The 18,717-nt window shown below is 41.1% G+C and overlaps 2 protein-coding genes and 1 long non-coding RNA gene across 5 annotated transcripts in view; 2 read left to right on the top strand and 1 right to left on the bottom strand.

The window, feature by feature from the left end:
- On the bottom strand, positions 1-11,438 carry NUP43 (nucleoporin 43). Of its 2 annotated transcripts, none has more exons than XM_004752778.3 (8): positions 11,246-11,438; positions 10,809-10,931; positions 9,889-9,966; positions 8,012-8,192; positions 4,968-5,103; positions 4,049-4,200; positions 953-1,075; positions 1-438 (listed from the first exon to the last, which is right to left on the bottom strand). In XM_004752778.3, the coding sequence occupies exons 1-8, from the start codon at positions 11,363-11,365 to the stop codon at positions 209-211; spliced, it is 1,143 nt and encodes a 380-aa protein (XP_004752835.1). In that variant the 5' UTR covers positions 11,366-11,438; the 3' UTR covers positions 1-208. The 2 variants fall into 2 exon arrangements, with proteins under 2 accessions (XP_004752835.1, XP_012911720.1); XM_013056266.2 differs by lacking the exon at positions 11,246-11,438 and adding an exon at positions 11,104-11,239.
- Positions 984-5,210, top strand: LOC123387834. The gene is made up of 3 exons (XR_006602309.1): positions 984-1,082; positions 4,055-4,234; positions 5,162-5,210. It is a non-coding gene; the product is annotated as an uncharacterized LOC123387834 (long non-coding RNA).
- Positions 11,439-14,096: 2,658 nt separating the features above from the next.
- The window catches only part of PCMT1 (protein-L-isoaspartate (D-aspartate) O-methyltransferase), a 44,600-nt gene continuing 39,979 nt past the window's right edge, over positions 14,097-18,717 (top strand). For both annotated transcript variants that reach the window (XM_004752781.3, XM_004752782.3), the window contains exon 1: positions 14,097-14,447. In XM_004752781.3, the coding sequence (XP_004752838.1) occupies positions 14,219-14,447 (229 nt within the window). In that variant the 5' untranslated portion in view covers positions 14,097-14,218. The remainder of the gene's footprint in view (positions 14,448-18,717) is intronic.

Genomic DNA, 18,717 nt, shown 5'->3' with positions numbered 1-18,717 from the left:
CACAGATTTCAATTCTCTCTCCATCAGCATTCTCTCTGACTCTGGAACTGTGAGAACATTCAACTGACAAAAGCCAAACGGGGCATCGATATTACCAATGGTTTACTGAAGCTTCCTTTGCAAATTTCACATTTTCCAATAATTTTTATTATTATACTTCGAAAGGCTAACAATATGCTTTACCTGAAATCTTGCAATGACAGTATTTTCATGAAAAAAGTTGTCTAGTAACATAAATTGCTTCTGAATCAGTTCCACAAACAAGACAAGGACCTAAAACATCCAAACTGTTCACAGACAAGGTCCTGCTGGGGAGCAAGCTTGTGATTTCAATACGGTCTTTTGCGGGATCAGTGCTGAGCCAGGAGCTTATAAGAGACTGGTGAACACCAGCCTGGTTACTAATGCTGTGAGACAAAAAAGTACTATTTCTTCCTCCTGCAAGAAAAAAAGGGGAAAACATCTTTCAAAACTACTATTATGTTAAGAAACATCTGAAATTCTACTGATATTTTAAAAAGGCCAGGATCAAAACTTAATTCTCAGAATATCAGGGTGATGACTCCATTATCACACATCACCATTTTTCACCAAAGACTCATTCAGTGATATTAAATACTCAAATTTCTATGGGATACTATGGGTATCAAATCTGAAGTCTTCAAGTAAGCAGATTTTGACCATCTTTCTGGTGATTCTTTAATGGAGAGTCTTGGAAATGTAGCACGAAGACCCTAGCTGTGCGAAGTGAGCCAGCTATGGCATTTGTAGTCCTCAGCACTACAGCAATAAGCAGCTGATAGATTTCAAGCTCTAGGATACCAGAATTTACCTTGAGGCAGGAGAATGGAAACATTCTATCATTATTTAATGTTAAAAATCTGAGAATTTCCAATGTGGTATTTAAAACTGTATCAAAACTACACACAATATCTTCCTTAAATCCTTTTACCTTGATTAAACAGTGATGATTTTTCAGGTACGTCTGTGGAGGCATCCCAATGCCAGAGGGATCCATCCTCAGAACAAGTAAATAGATGATCTGGGTTGGATGGGTGAAAGTGAACTTCCCACACTAAAAGGTAAGAACCAAGATGCTGAAAACTGTGCAAATGAGTTGAACAAACTTTAAAGCTCTGTCTCTAGGCATCATCTTCCATTAACCTCCATCACATACCTTCAAACCCTAAGTCTGTGATAAAAATCAAAGGCTTCAGAATTAAAGGACAAAATATAATTCTCCAAATGGCTATAACATACAGATAGCATAAAGAAGCCAAGTAAATCTATTTGTGCATTGGGCCAGCAAGTGAATGAAAATAAATGCCAATCATTTGACTTACTACATTTTTTAATGAAAGAATATGACAATGGGATAATTCCTAAAATATATATTTTTAAGATTTTACTTATTTGTCAGAGAGAGAGAGAGCACACAAAGCAGGGGAATGGCAGGCAGGAGCAAGGAGTCCGATGCAGACTTAATCCCAAGACTCAGGAATCATGACCTGAGCTGATGCTTAACAGACCCAGGTGTCCCTAAAATATTTTTTTAAATTGGTAAGTTCTCTTAGTTTCAATTCCTGTGTTATTAACATGTGAAGGTTAGATGCGCCTGAGTGGCTCAGTTGGATAAGCAAGTGACTTTGGCTCAGGTCATGATCCCAGGGTCTTGGGATCAAACCCTGCTTCTCCTTTTCCCTCTGCCCCTCCCCACTGCTCATATTGTCTCTCTCTCTCTCAAATAAATAAAATCTTAAAATATATATATATGAAGTGTATATTACTGGAAAAACAGAGAAGACCATAAAGATAACATACAAGTGAATTTCTAAGCAGCAGTTCAATTTTGCTTCATGCCAGTATTCTGGATACCTCCAGTATATATCACAGAAATAGCAACTGCTCCTAGCAAACTAAAACCTAGAAATGCTCCCAGAATCTGGACTGTTTCAGATGGAGGGCTTTTAAGAAGCCAATCTGGGATTGAGAACCCTGCAAGTACTAAACTTTAAGGGAACTTTGTGTGTCAGTAGACAAACGGGAGCCAATGACTGGCCAGGATGCCTTAGGAGGTTCTCTGCAGCACACAAATCAAACAGGTAGTCTGTGAACAAGGGTTCTGTGATTCTGGGTAAGAACCTTCAAGAGGCAGCATAGAAAGTGCTGGGGACAAAGCATAAAAAGTATTAGAAGGCACATGCTTGCAAGTGGGCAATTTTTATTCTGACATATACCATAATTAAGCATCAAGCCACAAAACATTACAAGGTCATCTTCCTCAGGAGAACGTGTTCTGGGAAAACCCCTATGTAAAATATATTCATACTGTTTCATTTTTTAAAAATGAAGGAAAATAGCCTATAGAACCGTAAGCTGACTGTACAAACCTGGACTCTTAAGTATTTATTTTCAAAGTATAACACAAACGTCTATAATAAAACATTTTATTTCTAGCTAAAAGTCAGAATGAATCAAAACAATACATTACAATCTGCTACATCTGTATGTATTGCTTAGCAATACAGGCTGGCAGTTAAAAAGGGACACTGGAAGAAGAGATCTGAAAGTTTCTAGTATTACTACCACTGGGTTAGTCAACATCAGATTCTATGAGGACATACATTATTTTTTATTCTTTTTTCCCCCTGGGTATAGTTATAACTAGAAGAGGCAAAATATTTTCATCCTTTTATTTGCTTCTTAAATATAATCTTAAAAATCATTTATCTTTCCAAGGTAATAACGTGAAACTTAAACCGCGACGTTACAATACTGGCATGTTTCTACTTTTGCACTTTAATTCAAGCAAGGCTTACCATAAACTTAAGTCAGAATTTAAAACTATAATCCAGTCATGATATCAAAGATAATGATAAAATGAAAAATTTTTGTCTGGTCAAAAAATCCCCACCAAAAAAAAAAAAAGAACAAAAAAGGGGACAAGATCCTATATATAAATACTGCTCTTGTTTTAAAAAAAGAGGTACAATAATAAATTGAGGAACACTAGATTAGTCAATATTAAAAATAGCCTACATTTACATGGGAATAGGTCATCCTCTTATAGAGAGTATGGCAATATAAATTGGTATTTTTATGTGTAACAGTTTGATAACATGTATGACAGTTTTATGTTTTGGCTTGCCACTTCTTCTAAAAAATTATCCCAAGAAAATAAGCATATAGGGCGCCTGGGTGGCTCAGCTGGTTAAGCGTCTGCCTTCCCCTCAGGTCATGATCCCAGAGTCCTGGGATAGAGACCTGCATCAGGCTCTCTGCTCAGTGGGGAGTCTCCTTCTCCTCCCTTTGCCTGTTGCTCCCCCTGCTTATGCTTTCTCTCTCGGTGTGTCAAATAAAAAAAATATTTAAATCAAAAAAGGAAAGAAAGAAAGAAAAAGAAAAGAAGCACATAAAGATAAACACATAAGGATAATTACTGTGGTTTTGGATAGAATAATGAAACATGTTGAAAAACTTTTTTTTTTTTTAAAGATTTTTTATTTATTTATCAGAGAGAGAGGGGGAGAGAGCGAGCACAGGCAGACAGAATGGCAGGCAGAGGCAGAGGGAGAAGCAGGCTCCCCGCTGAGCAAGGAGCTCGATGTGGGACTCGATCCCAGGATGCTGGGATCATGACCTGAGCCGAAGGCAGCTGCTTAACCAACTGAGCCACCCAGGCGTCCCACATGTTGAAAAACTTAAGCATCTGGGCCGCATGGGTGGTTCAGTCATTGAGCATCTGCCTTCAGCTCAGGTCATGATCCCAGGGTCCAGGGTGGAGCCCTGCATCAGGCTCCCTGCTCTGTGAGAAGCCTGCCTCTCCCTCTCCCCCTCCCCCTGCTTCTGTTCCCTCTCTGGCTGTCTCTATCCCTGTCAAATAAAATCTTAAACACTTAAGTGTCAAATAAAAAGGGATTATTATACGTTTATATAATTTAGCCAAAAGCTACTATGTAAAATGATCCCTATGTATCATTATAGAAAGCTGCTTACAATATACCACATTACTACCTGACAAAAACTTACGTATTGCCACAACACTTACTTTCAGCTTCATGAGCCTTCAGCAGAGACACAGGCATAGTGCCTTGTCTAACATCCCAAATACTCAGCATTCCGTCCTGGCCACCAGTAGCTACAACATGCTGCTGGTTGGGATGTCTATCAACACAGTGGAGGGGTACTCGGTCACCAGTCCTTTTATGAGAGACAGAAGGACATCAAACATGCTGTGAGTATGATTTATCTTTGCATAATCCATGAAACATGTTTCACTCTAGTAACTAAATGATAACTTTGTGGCTGGAGCAGTGGGCTGAACTTAAATCATGTCAAAAAATTGAGTGTATTAAATATATTTCTAAATATTAGAACTTTGCAATGGAATTAAAGCCAAAGTTATCCCCTCTTCAATTTGGAGACATAAGGAGCATGATAATCTGATGGTAAGATATGCAAACATACTTCCATTTCTTGGCATTTTAAAAACAATATGTACAACTAAGCAGCATATTCTTTACCTTCACCTTATTTAGTATTTTGTTTATATAATTACTTTTTCGGTTTGACACATTCTATATTCTTATCAGAGAAGAGAAAACTGCACACACAGAATGGGGATTTTTGCTTAGAAAGAAGTATCCTGGATTGTGTTTTTCATCCAACCACATCTGGAGTGCACTGTACCTACTATCAGTACAATCATTTGCTGAGCAAAAATAAATTCCCCATTAAATAATATAAACGTCAAAAAGAGATAAAGCCTCTGAATCAACAGGACAAATATTTACTGAATGCAGCACAGCAGCAGCAAGCCCAACAAATTGTACTCACTTTACCAAATTTAATCAGGGATCATTCTTTCCAAATGCAATTAAAATACAATATGGTTTAAAGTCAGTTGCTATAAACAATTGAACAAATTAATTTTGCATTACCCTAGTGAATTACAAATGACAACTTACAGTGATAATATCTGAGAGGGCTCATTTCCTTGTTTTCTGAAATCCCATATTTTTAACTGCCCAATTGAATTTACTGTAAGAATCTCAGGAGTTCGAAGGAAGGTTACAGCATGGAGTGTACTGCTATCTGCATTGTCTACAAATTAAGAAAACAGTAGTGTGTGTTAGTAAGTCCTGCTTTTCCTTTTGCACAGCCAAGGAAACAGTCAACAAAACCAAAAGAGAACTGACAGAATGGGAGAAGATATTTGCAAATGACATATCAAATAAAGAGCTGGTATCCAAAATCGAGAAAGAACTTAACAAACTCAACACCCAAAGAACAAATAATCCAATCAAGAAAGGGTCGGAAGACTTGGACACTTCTGCAAAGAAGACATCCAAATGGCCAATAGACACATGAAAAAGTGCTCAACATCACTGGCCATCAGGTAAATACAAATCAAAACCACAGTGAGATACCACCTCATAAGAATGGAGAAAAATAACAAGTCAGGAAACGACAGATGTTGGCGAGGATGAGAGGACAAAGGAACCCTCCTACAGTGTTGGTGCACTCTTGAAAACAGTATGGAGGTTCCTCTAAAAGTTGGAAATAGAGTACCCTACGACCCAGCAATTACACTACTGGGTATTTACCCTAAAGATACAAATATAGGGATCCAAAGGGGACATGTGCACCCCAATGTTTATAGCAGCAATGTCCACAATAGCCAAACTATGGAAAGAACCTAGATATCCATCAACAGATAAATGGATAAAGATGTGGTGTGTGTGTGTACATATATATATACACACACATACATAACAGAATATCATGCAGCCATCAAAAAACTGAAATCTTGGGACGCCTGGGTGGCTCAGTTGGTTAAGCAGCTGCCTTCGGCTCAGGTCATGATTCCAGGGTCCTGGGATCGAGTCCCACATCGGGCTCCTTGCTCGGCAGGGAGCCTGCTTCTCCCTCTGCCTCTGCCTGTCTCTTTGTCTGCCTGTGCTCGCTCTCTCTCCCTCTGTCTCTGGCAAATAAATAAATAAAATCTTAAAAAAAAAAAACAAAAAAAACTGAAATCTTGCCATTTGCAACAATGTGAATGGAACTAGAGGGTATTATGCTAAGCGAAATAAGTCAATCAGAGAAAGACAGTTATCATATGATCTCTCTGATATGAGGAATTTGAGGGGCTGGGTGAGGGGTCGTGGGAGTTTAGGGAAGGAAAAAATGAAACAAGGTGGGATCAGGAGGGAGACACACCATAAGAGACTCTTAATCTCAGGAAACAAATTGAGGGTTGCTGGGGGGTTGGGGGAGGTAGGGATAGGGTGGCTGGCTTATGGACACCGGGGAGGGAGGGTATGTGCTATGGTGAGCGCTGTGAAATGTGTAAGCCTGATGATTCACAGACCTGTACCCCTGCGGCAATAATACATTATACATTAAAAAAGAAGTCCTGCTTTTCCACAAAATTCCTAAATCGAATTCCTTCCATCGATTGAAATATTACAGGTGAACTTTTAAGTAAGTCAGTTTAATTTCTATAGAAAAATGCACATTAAAATAGACTCTCCTTTGATAGAAAAATATCACTTATAGAACATCTGTTTTCTAGTCAACATAGTTTTCACAAATTTCTCCATAGTTTTCACAAATGGAGAAATTACCCTCCATTGCTGATACAGCTATTCACGTTCCTCTGTATCTAATTTTATATCTCCCACTAGTGCTTAACCCAGAACCTCCAAACCCAATGCTTCCTATAAAGTTCATTCTGAACTTGTATCATTTGGCCAACTCATCTCAAATCTATTCATTTTTGGGGTCACCTGGCTCACTCAGTTGGTAGAGCATGCAACTCTTGATCTCAGGGATGTAAGTTCAAGCCCCATGTTGGGCACAGAGATTACTTAAAAATAAAATCTTAAGGGATGCCTGGGTGGTTCTTCAGTTAAGCATCTGCTTTTGGCTCAGGTCATGATACCAGGGTCCTGAATAAATCCCTGCATCAGGCTCCCTGATCAGTGGGGGGCCTGCTTCTCCCTCTCCCTCTGCCTCTCCCCACTCTGGTGCTTGCTCTCTCCTCTCATGTTCCCTCTCTCTCTCAGATTAATGAGTGGAATCTTAAAAAAAAAAAAAGTAAGTAAGTAAATAAATAAAATCTTAAAAAAAAAATCTCTTCATCTTTAGCCTCATAAACTCTCTTCTCCATGAAGTCCTTCCGGACTGGTATACACTGGTCCTTTCCCTTTTCCTAGAGTGTTTAAGCTTGTACCACATAATTTAACATATACTTCTAGATATTGTTTTGTGACACTCCTCCACACTGCAGGTAATGGTCTTTAACTGTTAAATAAGTGTTCTTCAAAACTATTAAATAAATAGAGTAATACCACAAAAAAACTCATTCATGGGCTGAATCCACAGAGGTTCTGATTCAGGAGGTCTAGGGTGGTAGGTTGTTAAAACTACTGTCAGGCAAGTCTGTCTTTAGCACAGTTGAGAACTAACTAGACTAACTCTTCTCAAGCTCAGCAAGGAGTAGATCATCCCCTTGACCGAAAAGTTCCGGTGGCTCCTTAGTGATCCACCTAACAAAATGTGACCTCGGTAGCTATGCATCATTTTTCCCAACCTGGCCCCAATTCAATTCTCTTGCTTCATCTGTCACCTTTCCTACCTAAGTATCGTTAAGTATTGATAACTATGCTTTTTGTCCTTCTCTAAGTGGACCTATCCTGCCCCCGTGTTATTCCCTTTGTTTCGTATGCCATCGTTTAGTATTACTTACGGTCTAGAACCTAAATTCAATTAATTGCCACTTGTTCCTCAATTCTTAGAGAATCCCCACAGGCCACAACAAAACAAACAAAAACAAAATAGTTTCTCCTGTGTAGTCACTCATTCATACTTGCCTTAGCAACATATTGTCTTGTAAAGGGATCCCACTTTATATCTTTTTACATCCTTCAAACACTTAGCATTGGGTTTGCTTAGCACATGGTAGGTGCTCAACTGTTATGGGATAAAAAAGAAGGATGATTTTTCTTACCTATGGTTCTCACCGCCTCCTTGTGATCGGCTCTGAAGAGATTTATCCGACCATCTTCTCCAACAGTGACAATTTCGGGGTTGCTGCACACAACACCTGTGCATGGTGCACTGCCACAGGAAGGACTGCCCGGACCTGTGTGGTAGTGAGCGGCTGTCCACTGCTGGCTGACTGACAGAGTCTAGGTGTCAGAAATGAGAATAGGATGAATCAAAGCAAAGTCTTAAAAACTAGCACTTTTGCCTGAATAGACTATCCCATACCCCTCTAGAAAAACAGTAACTCTCTCATTTTTCCTTTGTATTTCTGGACACTACTTCCATCAAAGTTCTGTATACACGGGGCACCTGAGTGGCTAAGTCAGTTAAGCGTCTACCTTCGGCTCAGGTTATGATCCCAGGGTCCTGGGACTGAGCCCTGCACTGGGCTCCCTGCTCAGCCAGGAAGTCTGCTTCTCCTTCTCCCTCTCCCCTGGCTTGTGTTCTCTCTCTCACTGTCTGTCTCTCTCTGTGTCAAATAAATAAATAAACCTTCTCCCTCTCCCCTGGCTTGTGTTCCCTCTCTCACTGTCTCTCTCTCTCTGTGTCAAATAAATAAATAAATAAATAAAATATTTTAAAAAATATTTTAAAAATATTTTATTTATTTGACACAGAGGGAGAGACAGACAGTGAGAGAGAGAACACAAGCCAGGGGAGAGGGAGAAGGAGAAGCAGACTTCCCGGCCGAGCAGGGAGCCCTGATAACCATGGATCCTGGGACCATGACCTGGGCCCAAGGCAGATGCCCAATGACTAAGCCAACCAGGTGCCCTAATAAATAAAATCTTTAAAAAAAAAAAAAAAAAAAAAAAAAGTTCTGTATACACTGGATTAGATTTAAAAAATGCTACTCAATATCAAACTTATCTCAAAGAAATGGTTTAGGTACCAGACAGTTGTATGTTCAAAAGCAACTCTAAATTCTTTTTTTTTTTTTTTAAGATTTTATTTACTTATTTGTGAGAGAGAGTGCAAGAGCACAAGTAGGGGGAGCAGCAAGCAGAGGGAGAAGCAAGCTCCCTGCTGAGCAAGGAGCCTGTTGCGGGACTTGATCCCAGCCTGGGAACATGACCTGAGCCAAAGGCAGATGTTTAACTGGGTCACCCAGGAGTGCCTAACAGCAACTCTAAATTCTTAAGGGAATTAGCCTACATCTAAGAAAGAAATCTCTAGGGTTTTCTAACTGAAACCATTAGGAAAAATACTTAAGAAGATCTGGGTCTTATATTTATTAGGCATGCCTATTAGGAAGATGAACTTTACTAGCCTAAAAATCCAAATGAGCACTCTCTTCCAGCAACTTAAAAATGTTACTACAAATGGGGCTATTTTAAAGGACTGCCCTACCACTATGAAGGTCACCACTTGGGCTTTTAATACACAAGAAAGGCATTGATAAAATGTCTTTATAGTGCATCCTTTCTTCTAATTATAACCTAGGTTCTATCCACAGCAGTAAAATGCATCCTTTCTTCTAATTAAAACCTAGGTTCTATCCACAGAAGCAAAGTAGCTGTCCCTGTTGTCTCTCATGATACCTGAGCTAGAAGGTGCTCTTTCTTTGAAAGATCAGAATAGTATCTTGGGAAATTACTTGCCAGAAAACCATATCGATAGCTCTGTACTAACAGAATTGAAGAGGTATCTACTTTCAATAACAGCTTACACAAACCTGGTGCAAGAATTAATCTGCTAAAAGACAGGTAATGCTGTATTTCTCCCCTCCATATTTTGAGTATGAAACTTAACTTGTGTCATTATTATATACAACCTAGATTAGGCCTCCTTAAAAATAATTAAAATATAAATTCAGTTTTTGAGCAAAAAATTCTTTACCTGGTTATTTGGATGGTGAAGGAAAACTGTTACACATCCTGTTGATGAAGCCGCTACTATTCTTTCCTGGTCAAAAAACTAAACAGAAAATTCTTGCTTGTTATAGATTCAGAAATGTTGATTGAGGGGGGCTATTTGTTTGACTCAATTAGTAGTATAACAATTTTAAAATGCAAACAGCCTATAAATGCTAAACAAATAAAATGTGATGATGGATCTGAAAAGTCAAAACCACTACACAAATGAAAAGATTTTCATGAAGAATAAATAACAAAGTTTTCCCCCTCAACTTCTTCACCTATAACTGGTTTAATTTTGGACTATCACCATAGAGGTTTAGAAAATAATCATTCTCAGGGGTAGGCAGTTTTCTATAGAAGAAAATGCAGGGACTCTTAAGTCCTACAGACCAGGATTTGAAAACTTAATTCCATTTCCTCCACTTTACAGGCTTTGAGACATTGGCCAAGTTAAGTTCTTTAAGCCTTGGTTAACCTTTAAAATGGAAGAACTAATCCCCACTTAGGGGGTTGTTATAAGAATTCAAAAAGCAAAACCATGTAAAGTACCTTAAGTATTTGTCCCATAGTGACATAAAACACCTGATTTACAGGACGTGATGAAAATTAGGCTTTTGTAAAGCCCCCCAAATACTGTTTGGCATACAGTAGATGGCCAGCTAATTAAGCAAACAAATAAATCAGGATTTTTAAAAGTCTGATTAAATTCACATCCCCTCCGCCAGTTCTGATTCTGCTATAAAGTGCTTATATAATTAACATTAGCAAACCATAACTACAGAGAACTCAGTTTCCTGTAAACCCTGAATAACAGCAGACAAACTTTAAGGTCCTTTGCACCTCTAAATATTATTACTCTCAGTTTTTTAAAGTTAGCTTGTGGATATTACACAGACTTACCTGTAAATCCATTACATCGCCATGGTGTCTGATATCACACAATAACTGATGGTCTCCTTCAAACCCTCCATCAGAGTCCAAGTTCCCAAAATCTCCAATAGACCACAGTGAAACATAATTTTCCTGTAAAGCAGAAAGTTTCCTCTTGAGATGAAATTTACATCAAACTGTTTAACAGTAAAATCTGTCTTGCCTTCAAGCAACCTTCCTTTTAAAGCATCTCAGATCACTGGAAGGTGACAGTTTAAAACACGAGATTCGAGGTTCAGGCACATCATCGATGGCTCTGAGTTACCGGACAAGAGATCCTAAGACGGGAACTTGGGGACGGAGATGGCGAGAGGAGCCAGAAGGCGAGAGCTCGCGCGCGGACCGCCAGCGGCGCGGTTCCAGGAGAAAGGGGGAAGCAGGAGCTTCTCGCCCAGGAGCGGAGGTACCTCATTGTCCCAAGAGCCCGCAGCGAAGGTATCCGCGGTCTGCAGGCTTCCCGGAGGTACCGGTCGCCAGCGGGTTTTGCTGATTTTCTGAGACACAAACTTAGCATAAATCTCCTCCATTGCAAACCAACTGAGACAGGTACGGCCAGAACACAGCGCGCGCCTCTGAGCCCCGCCCCTTCCCGTGGAGTCCTGATTGGGCCGAACGTTACAAGGCGGACGGTGGCTGCGGAGAGCCAATTCTCGTCATTCGGTAATGCGGATACCATCAACACCCAAGCGGAAGGAAGTTGGGCCGCCCTTCCTCACCTAAGTGCCTCTGAACAGAGTCCTCAAAGTCAGTATAGGAACACCGAAACGGTGCATTTGTGCAATAGTCGTGCAACGTAAGACAAATTTAAGAGCAAAACCAAAACAAAATCAATGCAAGAGGAACCACCTAATAGCTTCACCCATTCAGTTTTGTATCTCAGCACCCATAGAAAATACTAAAAATCCTTAAATTCTTATAGAAGTACGTTCACTACTGTACAAACTCATTCTAAAGCTCTCCCTTTTTGTCTCTCAAGCAAATACTTTGCTAATTGTTTATTATTATTTGCTTAGTTGTTAATACACACTGTCAGAACCTGGAGTTGGAATTCTAAAAACTCCAAAACTTACAGTTTTGACATCCACTGCCTAGCTGTGTAAGCTTACTCAATTCATTTAAGCATGTAATGAATGAGTTTGATACATAATGTCGACAGTTTTAGGAATTAGTGCTCTAGGTTCCTGCTTCTCCTGTGCTTCAAATGACCTACAGTATCCTTTTATTCTTCTCTACTTCTTAGAATCCTGGTCATCCTTCAAGGACTGGTTCCTTCCCCTGTCTTTTCTTGATTACTCCAGCCCATGATGTTGTAAATAAGCATAGCTCTTGACTTTTGGACCAGAATAGTACTTAAATTTTGCCTTCTGCTGCCTGTTTTCTTTCAAAGCAGATCTCCCCAATTACCATGCAAATCATATTGCATACAAAAGGTATCACTGACTTAAAAAAAAAATTTTTTTTTAACTCTCCTTTATACTACATTGGTAACTGTGTCTTGGTTGTTCCTTTAAAAGTTAGTCCTAGGGGTGCCTGGGTGGCTCAGTGGATTAAGCCACTGCCTTTGGCTCAGGTCATGATGGGGAGGGGGGGGTTCCTGGGATCGAGTCCTGCGTTGGGCTCTCTGCTCAGGGGGGAGCCTGCTTCCTCCTCTCTCTCTCTGCCTGCCTCTCTGCCTGCTTGTGATCTCCTTCTGTCAAACAAATAAACAAATTCTTAAAAAATAAATAAATAAAAATAAAAGTTAGTCCTAGTTCACACCCACAGCTTATGGAAGCACAACATGTAGATGTGATCTGTCTAATCAGCTTTAGAGGCTTACCAGGCTCTTGTTGAGAGTAGACTCATTTTGTTCTTTTAACTAGAATATTGGAAAATTGCAGAGATTAGATAGAAAACTAGTAGAGGCCCAAATCGCCCAAATCAACAATTTTATTTCTAATATTAAAGAACACTAAGGTGCTTCCTTAGGGCAGTAGGCAGTGCATTGGTCTCATAAAGAATGCTGCTTTGTTGTTGTTTTTGTTTTAAAGATTTTTATTTATTTGACAGAGAGAAAGAGACATTGAGAGAGGAGATGAGGTGGAGGCGGGTGGGGAGAAGCAGGCTTCCCCCAGAGCAGGGAGCCCAGTGTGGGTCTCCATCCCAGGGCCCTGGGATCATGAACTGAGCCGAAGGCAGACGATTAATGACGGAGCCACCCAGGCGCCCCAAGAGCACTGTTTTTAATGTGGTTTCCTTTGTCACAGAATCCCAGAAAACAGGTATGTACAAGTATATCTTTGAGTTTTTAGGCTGAGTGTTTCATTTGACAAAATCTGATGAGAACTGGAATTTGAAAATCATTACTCATGCAGTAGCCTAGAGGTCTTGACGTTGCTTTGTTCTTGAAAGTTTATTGGACTAAATGATAACTGGATTCTGTCATTCTCAATTCTGATTAGGAGGCAGCAAGTTGGATGTGACGGGCAATGTTCCCAGTCAGCTTCCCGAACGAACTGTCTTGCAGGGCTGATAGCGATAAAGCTGTGTCCAGTCTAACGGTGGAATTTGTGGGGATTAATTAGCTGAAAATGCACACTATTGGGAGAAAAGAACATTTTCCATTAGATACTGTGGTAATTTTAGCCGACTGCACTGTTTGCAGGAGCAAAGCATTCCCACGCTCCACCCCTTCCCCCAGCCTTGTTATTATGGTATTCTTCCACTCTTCGAGTGTGTGCTTTAGAGTTGAGAACAAACCAGGGTCGCAAAGTTTCTGCTAACCAAACACTGATGCACTTGTCACAAAGCCAGAGACTCAGTACTCGGGTGAAAGAGGGCCTTTGCCCTCGGGTTCCATTATGATTATTCAGGCTCCACCACACGGAGCTCTTACTTTAACGGACCTAAATATTAGACAACTGGGTTGGGTGAGGAGTACGGAGGAAGCCCACCGTCTAACAATCTGGACAGCTATAGGAGCAGACCCGTTGCTCGCAACAGCTGACTCGGCTGCGACTACGGAGTTACCGGCAGCGGCGTAACCAGATCAGGCATACGCGGCGTCACGAACCGGTCCCACCGTCGTGCCACGGCGCTCGGTAACCAAGGCCGCAGTCAGGCACGCGACCGACTGCGCCGGGGTCCGCCCCGCCTGGCCGCAGGGCGAACTCAGCAAGTTGGCGGGGGTGCGCATCCCGAGGCCTCAGAGAGGGGGCACGCACTGGCGGCTGCGGCGGCGGCGGCGGCGGCGCTGACTCAGCCCGGGCTCCCAGCCGGCCCGCAGCAGCCGCAACAGCCACAAGCTCAGGCGGCGGGGCACGCGGCCACTTTTGCCCGCGGCCCCACCCCGCCGCACCCGAGGCCGCACAGCGTCACAGAGCGCATGCGTGCCGCGGGGGATGCCGGGAGCGCGCAGTGGCGGCACCGGCGGCGACAGCAGTCACAGCGGAGACTACAGCGGGGACGCGAGCGAGGCGGTGACCGTGTGGGAGGTGGTCTCACTCTTGGGGAAGCTGCTGGGTACCGTCGCCGCGCTGAAGGTGGTTCTGTACCTGCTCCGGGTGTGCTTAGCGATGGCCTGGAAATCCGGCGGCGCCAGCCACTCGGAGCTAATCCACAATCTCCGCAGTAAGTGCCACCCCCGCCCAATGTGGGGCAACTGGGCCAGGCGAGGCCTGTACTGGGTCCCCCCTGGGCGGTCAGGAACGCTCTGTCTACGCCCCCGCGCCGTGCCGGCTGGAGGGTACGGTGCAGTGTTGCACCAGCAGTGTCGAGCGGCGTGCCGTTGCTATCGCCTCCCCCGGGGACCTGTCACTCATTGGCGACGTGAACTGGAAGAGTAGAGAAAGAGCCACGGGCCGCTCTTGGTGGGGCAGGGGCAAGCGTCCCCCCACGGGCCTGGGGGAGCGGTTGCGACACAGGTGGTGGGGCTGTCACTGGAGTTCGCCGCCTGCTCGTTCGGGTCTGGCGGGCGAGGGGCGTGCCCTCCGGGTGGGGAGATGTTGGCCTAGCGTAGGGGCTGGGCTGGGTCGGAGGGGACTCCACCTTCGACCCCCGCGTGGTCTCGCCTTCCTCCTCCTTAATCCGCCTCACTGTAAGCTTTCTCTCCTTCCTATACAGCCTCCCCCGCCCTCCATTTTTTCCTCTGGAGGGAGATGCCGCCGTCTGATACAGGCGAGGGGAGGTAGGGAAAGATGAGAGTATTGTCATTGCGGATGCTGGGAGAAATTTCTGGGGCGGCTGTCCAGTGGAAATCTTCGTGGGGGGCGGAGGAAGAAATAATCAGAGGATGCTGTTCCTGAGAGACTTGTGTTTCAGGAGCTGTGAGGTCCTCGATCCAGCAAATAATTGTATGTGTGGAACGTTAGGAGTTTATTTCAAGGCAGTTTCTTTACATCATTCTCTTTAGTTATTGTATTCCTTCCTTTTCGATAATTTTGAGGTGAGATGAGTGCTGTGTTACTTACTTTTTTAAAATCGAGGACCGCAGTCTGTAATCCCTTCACTCCAGTCAGAATTTGTATCACTCTGTTTGCCACCAACTTTGTAAATAATCGTATCCTGCCATGTGGTATTTTTAATTGTCATATGTTATTTAGCTTTTCTTGTGTTTGTCGTGTTTCCTAAATCGAATTGCAACTTCCCGGAGGGTTAGGACTTTCGTGTTTTTAATCTTTGGAACTCTCTCAACTTATACTCATTCTTTTTTCATAAATGCAATTAAATATACATAACATGCTTGGATCTGTGCTAGGAATACCAAGATGAGTGACAGAAATAAATATCCTCATTTGGCACGTGGTTAGTACTTAATATTAGACGTTTGACTATTTTTTATTACATTATTTAAACATTTTATAATTGTGTCCTTTGTATTTATTAATGAAGAATGTTTAGAATTCAAAATTCTGTCAAGCCTTGCCAGTCTTCATTTTATGGAAGGACACTTGAGTGGAAGTGGACGTTTATATATGCTGGGGCTGTATTTTTTTTTTAATATAGAAGTTGTTTAAGACTTTTTTTTTTGTTATGTTTAAAGATTTTATTTATTTGACAGAGACACAGTGAGAAAGAAAACACAAGTAGAGGGAGTGGGAGAGGGAGAAGCAGGCTTCCTGAGGAGCAGGGAGCCTGATGTGGGGCCTGCATCCAAAAACCCTGGGATCATGACCTTAGGCAAAGGCAGACTCTTAACAGCTGAGCCACCCAGGGACCCCTGAGGCAGTGTTTTTAAGTGTGATTTAGTTTATGTGGATTACACATAAACTCAATATGTTATAAAAATTTTAACAACATTACTTAAAAATGATCAAGTGCCTACAGTTTTAGTGAACACATCCAAAACATTCACAAATTGCACAAATTGTGACTAAGTAATTTTCCACTGGTAACTTGTCACAGTAGACACTTGGCTATGGCAAAATTTCTAATCAGGCTCTTAATGACTCTCCTTTTTGGGCCAAACTTTTAGTAAGTCAAGTTAGCTCTTTCCCCAGTGGTTTTATAATCATTTTATTGCATTGCATTTTTCTTAGATGAAATTTCTTTCTTTCTTTCTTTTTTTTTTTTTTAAAGATTTTATTTATTCATTTGCAGAGAAGCAGGCAGAGAGAGAGGAAGGGAAGCAGGCTCCATGCTGAGCAGAGAGCCCGATATAGGGCTTAATCCCAGGACCCTGAGATCATGACCTGAGCCGAAGGCAGCGGCTTAACCCACTGAGCCACCCAGGCGCCCCTCTTAGCTGAAATTTCTAAGGATGTTTTTCTCTCAGAAAATTTAATGATAACTATTTAACATACATTGATGTTGATACTGCAAATATTTAGTCTCATACTGTAGCTATGATTTATTGCGGGAAATTAGAGTGTTCAAATTGTTAAGCCTCTTGTAACACTTGTACAATGTCAGTTTCAACTTCTTGCTGAATTCTAGCTAAAAGATTTCATTTTTACTTATTAGTTTATTATAAAAGCACTATCTTCTCATGTGAGGGTTTCACAAAATTTTAAAATTTCTCCCTTTTCCTGTTATTCCACTGTTGTGTGTTCTTCCTAACTTAAAGGCTTTTAGTTGACTCTTAGAGAAAGATAAAAGTGTGATTATGTTGTTGAATTATTGCACACTATTGTACACCTGAAACTAATATAACACTATACTGTTAACTATACTGGAATTAAAATAAAGAACTTAAAAAAATTTGTTATGTTGGTGTTGAAGTGAAAAAGAATCTGCAAATTGGAAGAGGAAGCAAATTACGGTTGTATATATTTTAAAAGAAACGAAGTTCACGATTGTTTTAGTTTTAATATTATAATTTTATTGAAAATATCTATTGAGTTTTCCTTATATAAGATGTCATAATAGAAATTTGGTTATGTATGATTTCATAGCTGATATATCATTTATGGCATATTGTAGAATGAAAAGGTATTCTCAGTATTTCATAGCTTATGATGACAACCAATTTTTTTTTTTGACAACCACTTTTTTAAAAAAGATTTTATTGATTTATTTGGTGGGGAGGGACAAAGGAAGATGGAGGAGCAGACTCCCCATTGAGCAGGGAACCTGACATGTGGGACTCAATCCCAGGACCCTGGGATCATGTTCTGAGGTGCACCAACAAACCACTCATGAGTAACTTAGGAAAGTGGTTTAAAACTTGAACATGCTTCAGAACCTCCTGGATCACCTGGAGAGCTAGTTAAAACAGATTGCTGTGGCTCAAGAATTTGTATTTTTTTTTAAATAAATTACTTTATTTATTCTTTTTAAGTAGGCTCCACACCCAGTGCAGTGTTTGAACTTACAACCCTGAGTTCAAGAGTCACATGCTCCACAGACTGAGCCAGCCAGGTGCCCCGGGAATTTGTATTTTTAACAGGTTCCTAAGTAATGCTGCTGCTGGTCTGGGGACCACTTTGAGAATCACTGACACAGAAACTTGAAACTTCTGAGGTTAAATTCTGCCAGTGTTTCAGCGGAATCAGTTTTATGCTTTAGAATTAAGTTTTAGGGAAAAAAATGTAACAGTCCTGCCCAGTAGAGCTCTGGTCTGTTCAATATGGTAGCCACTAGAGCTACATGTGGCATTCAGCTTTTGAAATGTGGTTAACACAACTGAGGAACTGGATTTTTATTTATTTAACTTAAATAGCCATATGTGGCTAATGGCTACCATCTTAGACAGTGCAGGTCTATAGAAATGAAGAATATAGTTATTTTGTAATTATGGGCTAATGTGCTCTTAAAACAAATTAAAACAACTATGAGCCTGCTTAATCCAGGAAATGTGACAATTTCGGTAATGTTTATATTAGAATTTATTTTCTACTTTTATTGGAATAATATCAAGCCATGGTAAAAATTAGGAAAAGATGGGAACAGGAGTAGTTGAGGTTGAGAAAGGTGGTCTCCTAGAGCAGGGGTGTCTAAACCTGAGCACTTGTATAAGGTTAACTCTTAACTGATAGACTTCAAATGCTATAGTGGCCACGTAAAACATTTGGTTTGTTTTTTGTTTGTTTGTTTTACCTATTTTTATTTGTTAGAAAAAAATTCAGTCCAGTGTTCTAATTCTATCAGTTATTTTTATTTTGCATCCTTGATTATGTCATTAGCATAGCCCACAATGTTTACAGGATTTGTCAGTCAACTGATATTTAACTATCTTAACTGTCTTCTATATACCAAACTGAACAAAACAAATACTCTCTCGTAGATTACTTCTAATGGGAGCAAACAAGTACAATACTTAGTATGTCCCATGATAAGTCACAAAGTAGAGAAGGAGAATTGGGAGTGTGGGGTCCTAGGTTTGCAGTTGTGGGAGAGAAGGCCTCACTGTGCTGTCACTTGAGCAGAATTGGTGGATGGGAAGAAATTCTAGCTTTGCAGA

Source organism: Mustela putorius, unplaced genomic scaffold (assembly GCF_011764305.1).
Source record: "Mustela putorius furo isolate JIRA1106 unplaced genomic scaffold, ASM1176430v1.1 tig00003863_pilon_pilon_pilon, whole genome shotgun sequence".
In the NCBI taxonomy this organism is placed as follows: domain Eukaryota; kingdom Metazoa; phylum Chordata; class Mammalia; order Carnivora; family Mustelidae; genus Mustela; species Mustela putorius.
The sequence above is the reverse complement of the archived record's forward strand: the minus strand, read 5'-3'. Positions and strand labels throughout refer to the sequence as shown.

What these genes read in the sequence shown, in the direction of transcription:
- NUP43 (XM_004752778.3), bottom strand. Translation starts at nt 11,365, where the DNA reads ATGGAGGAGATTTATGCTAAGTTTGTGTCTCAGAAAATCAGCAAAACC. An exon ending in CGGGCTCTTGGGACAATGAG is followed by an intron (nt 10,932 to 11,245) that starts GTACCTCCGCTC and finishes TCTGCTTTACAG; the next exon opens with GAAAATTATGTTTCACTGTG. An exon ending in GCGATGTAATGGATTTACAG is followed by an intron (nt 9,967 to 10,808) that starts GTAAGTCTGTGT and finishes TTTTCTGTTTAG; the next exon opens with TTTTTTGACCAGGAAAGAAT.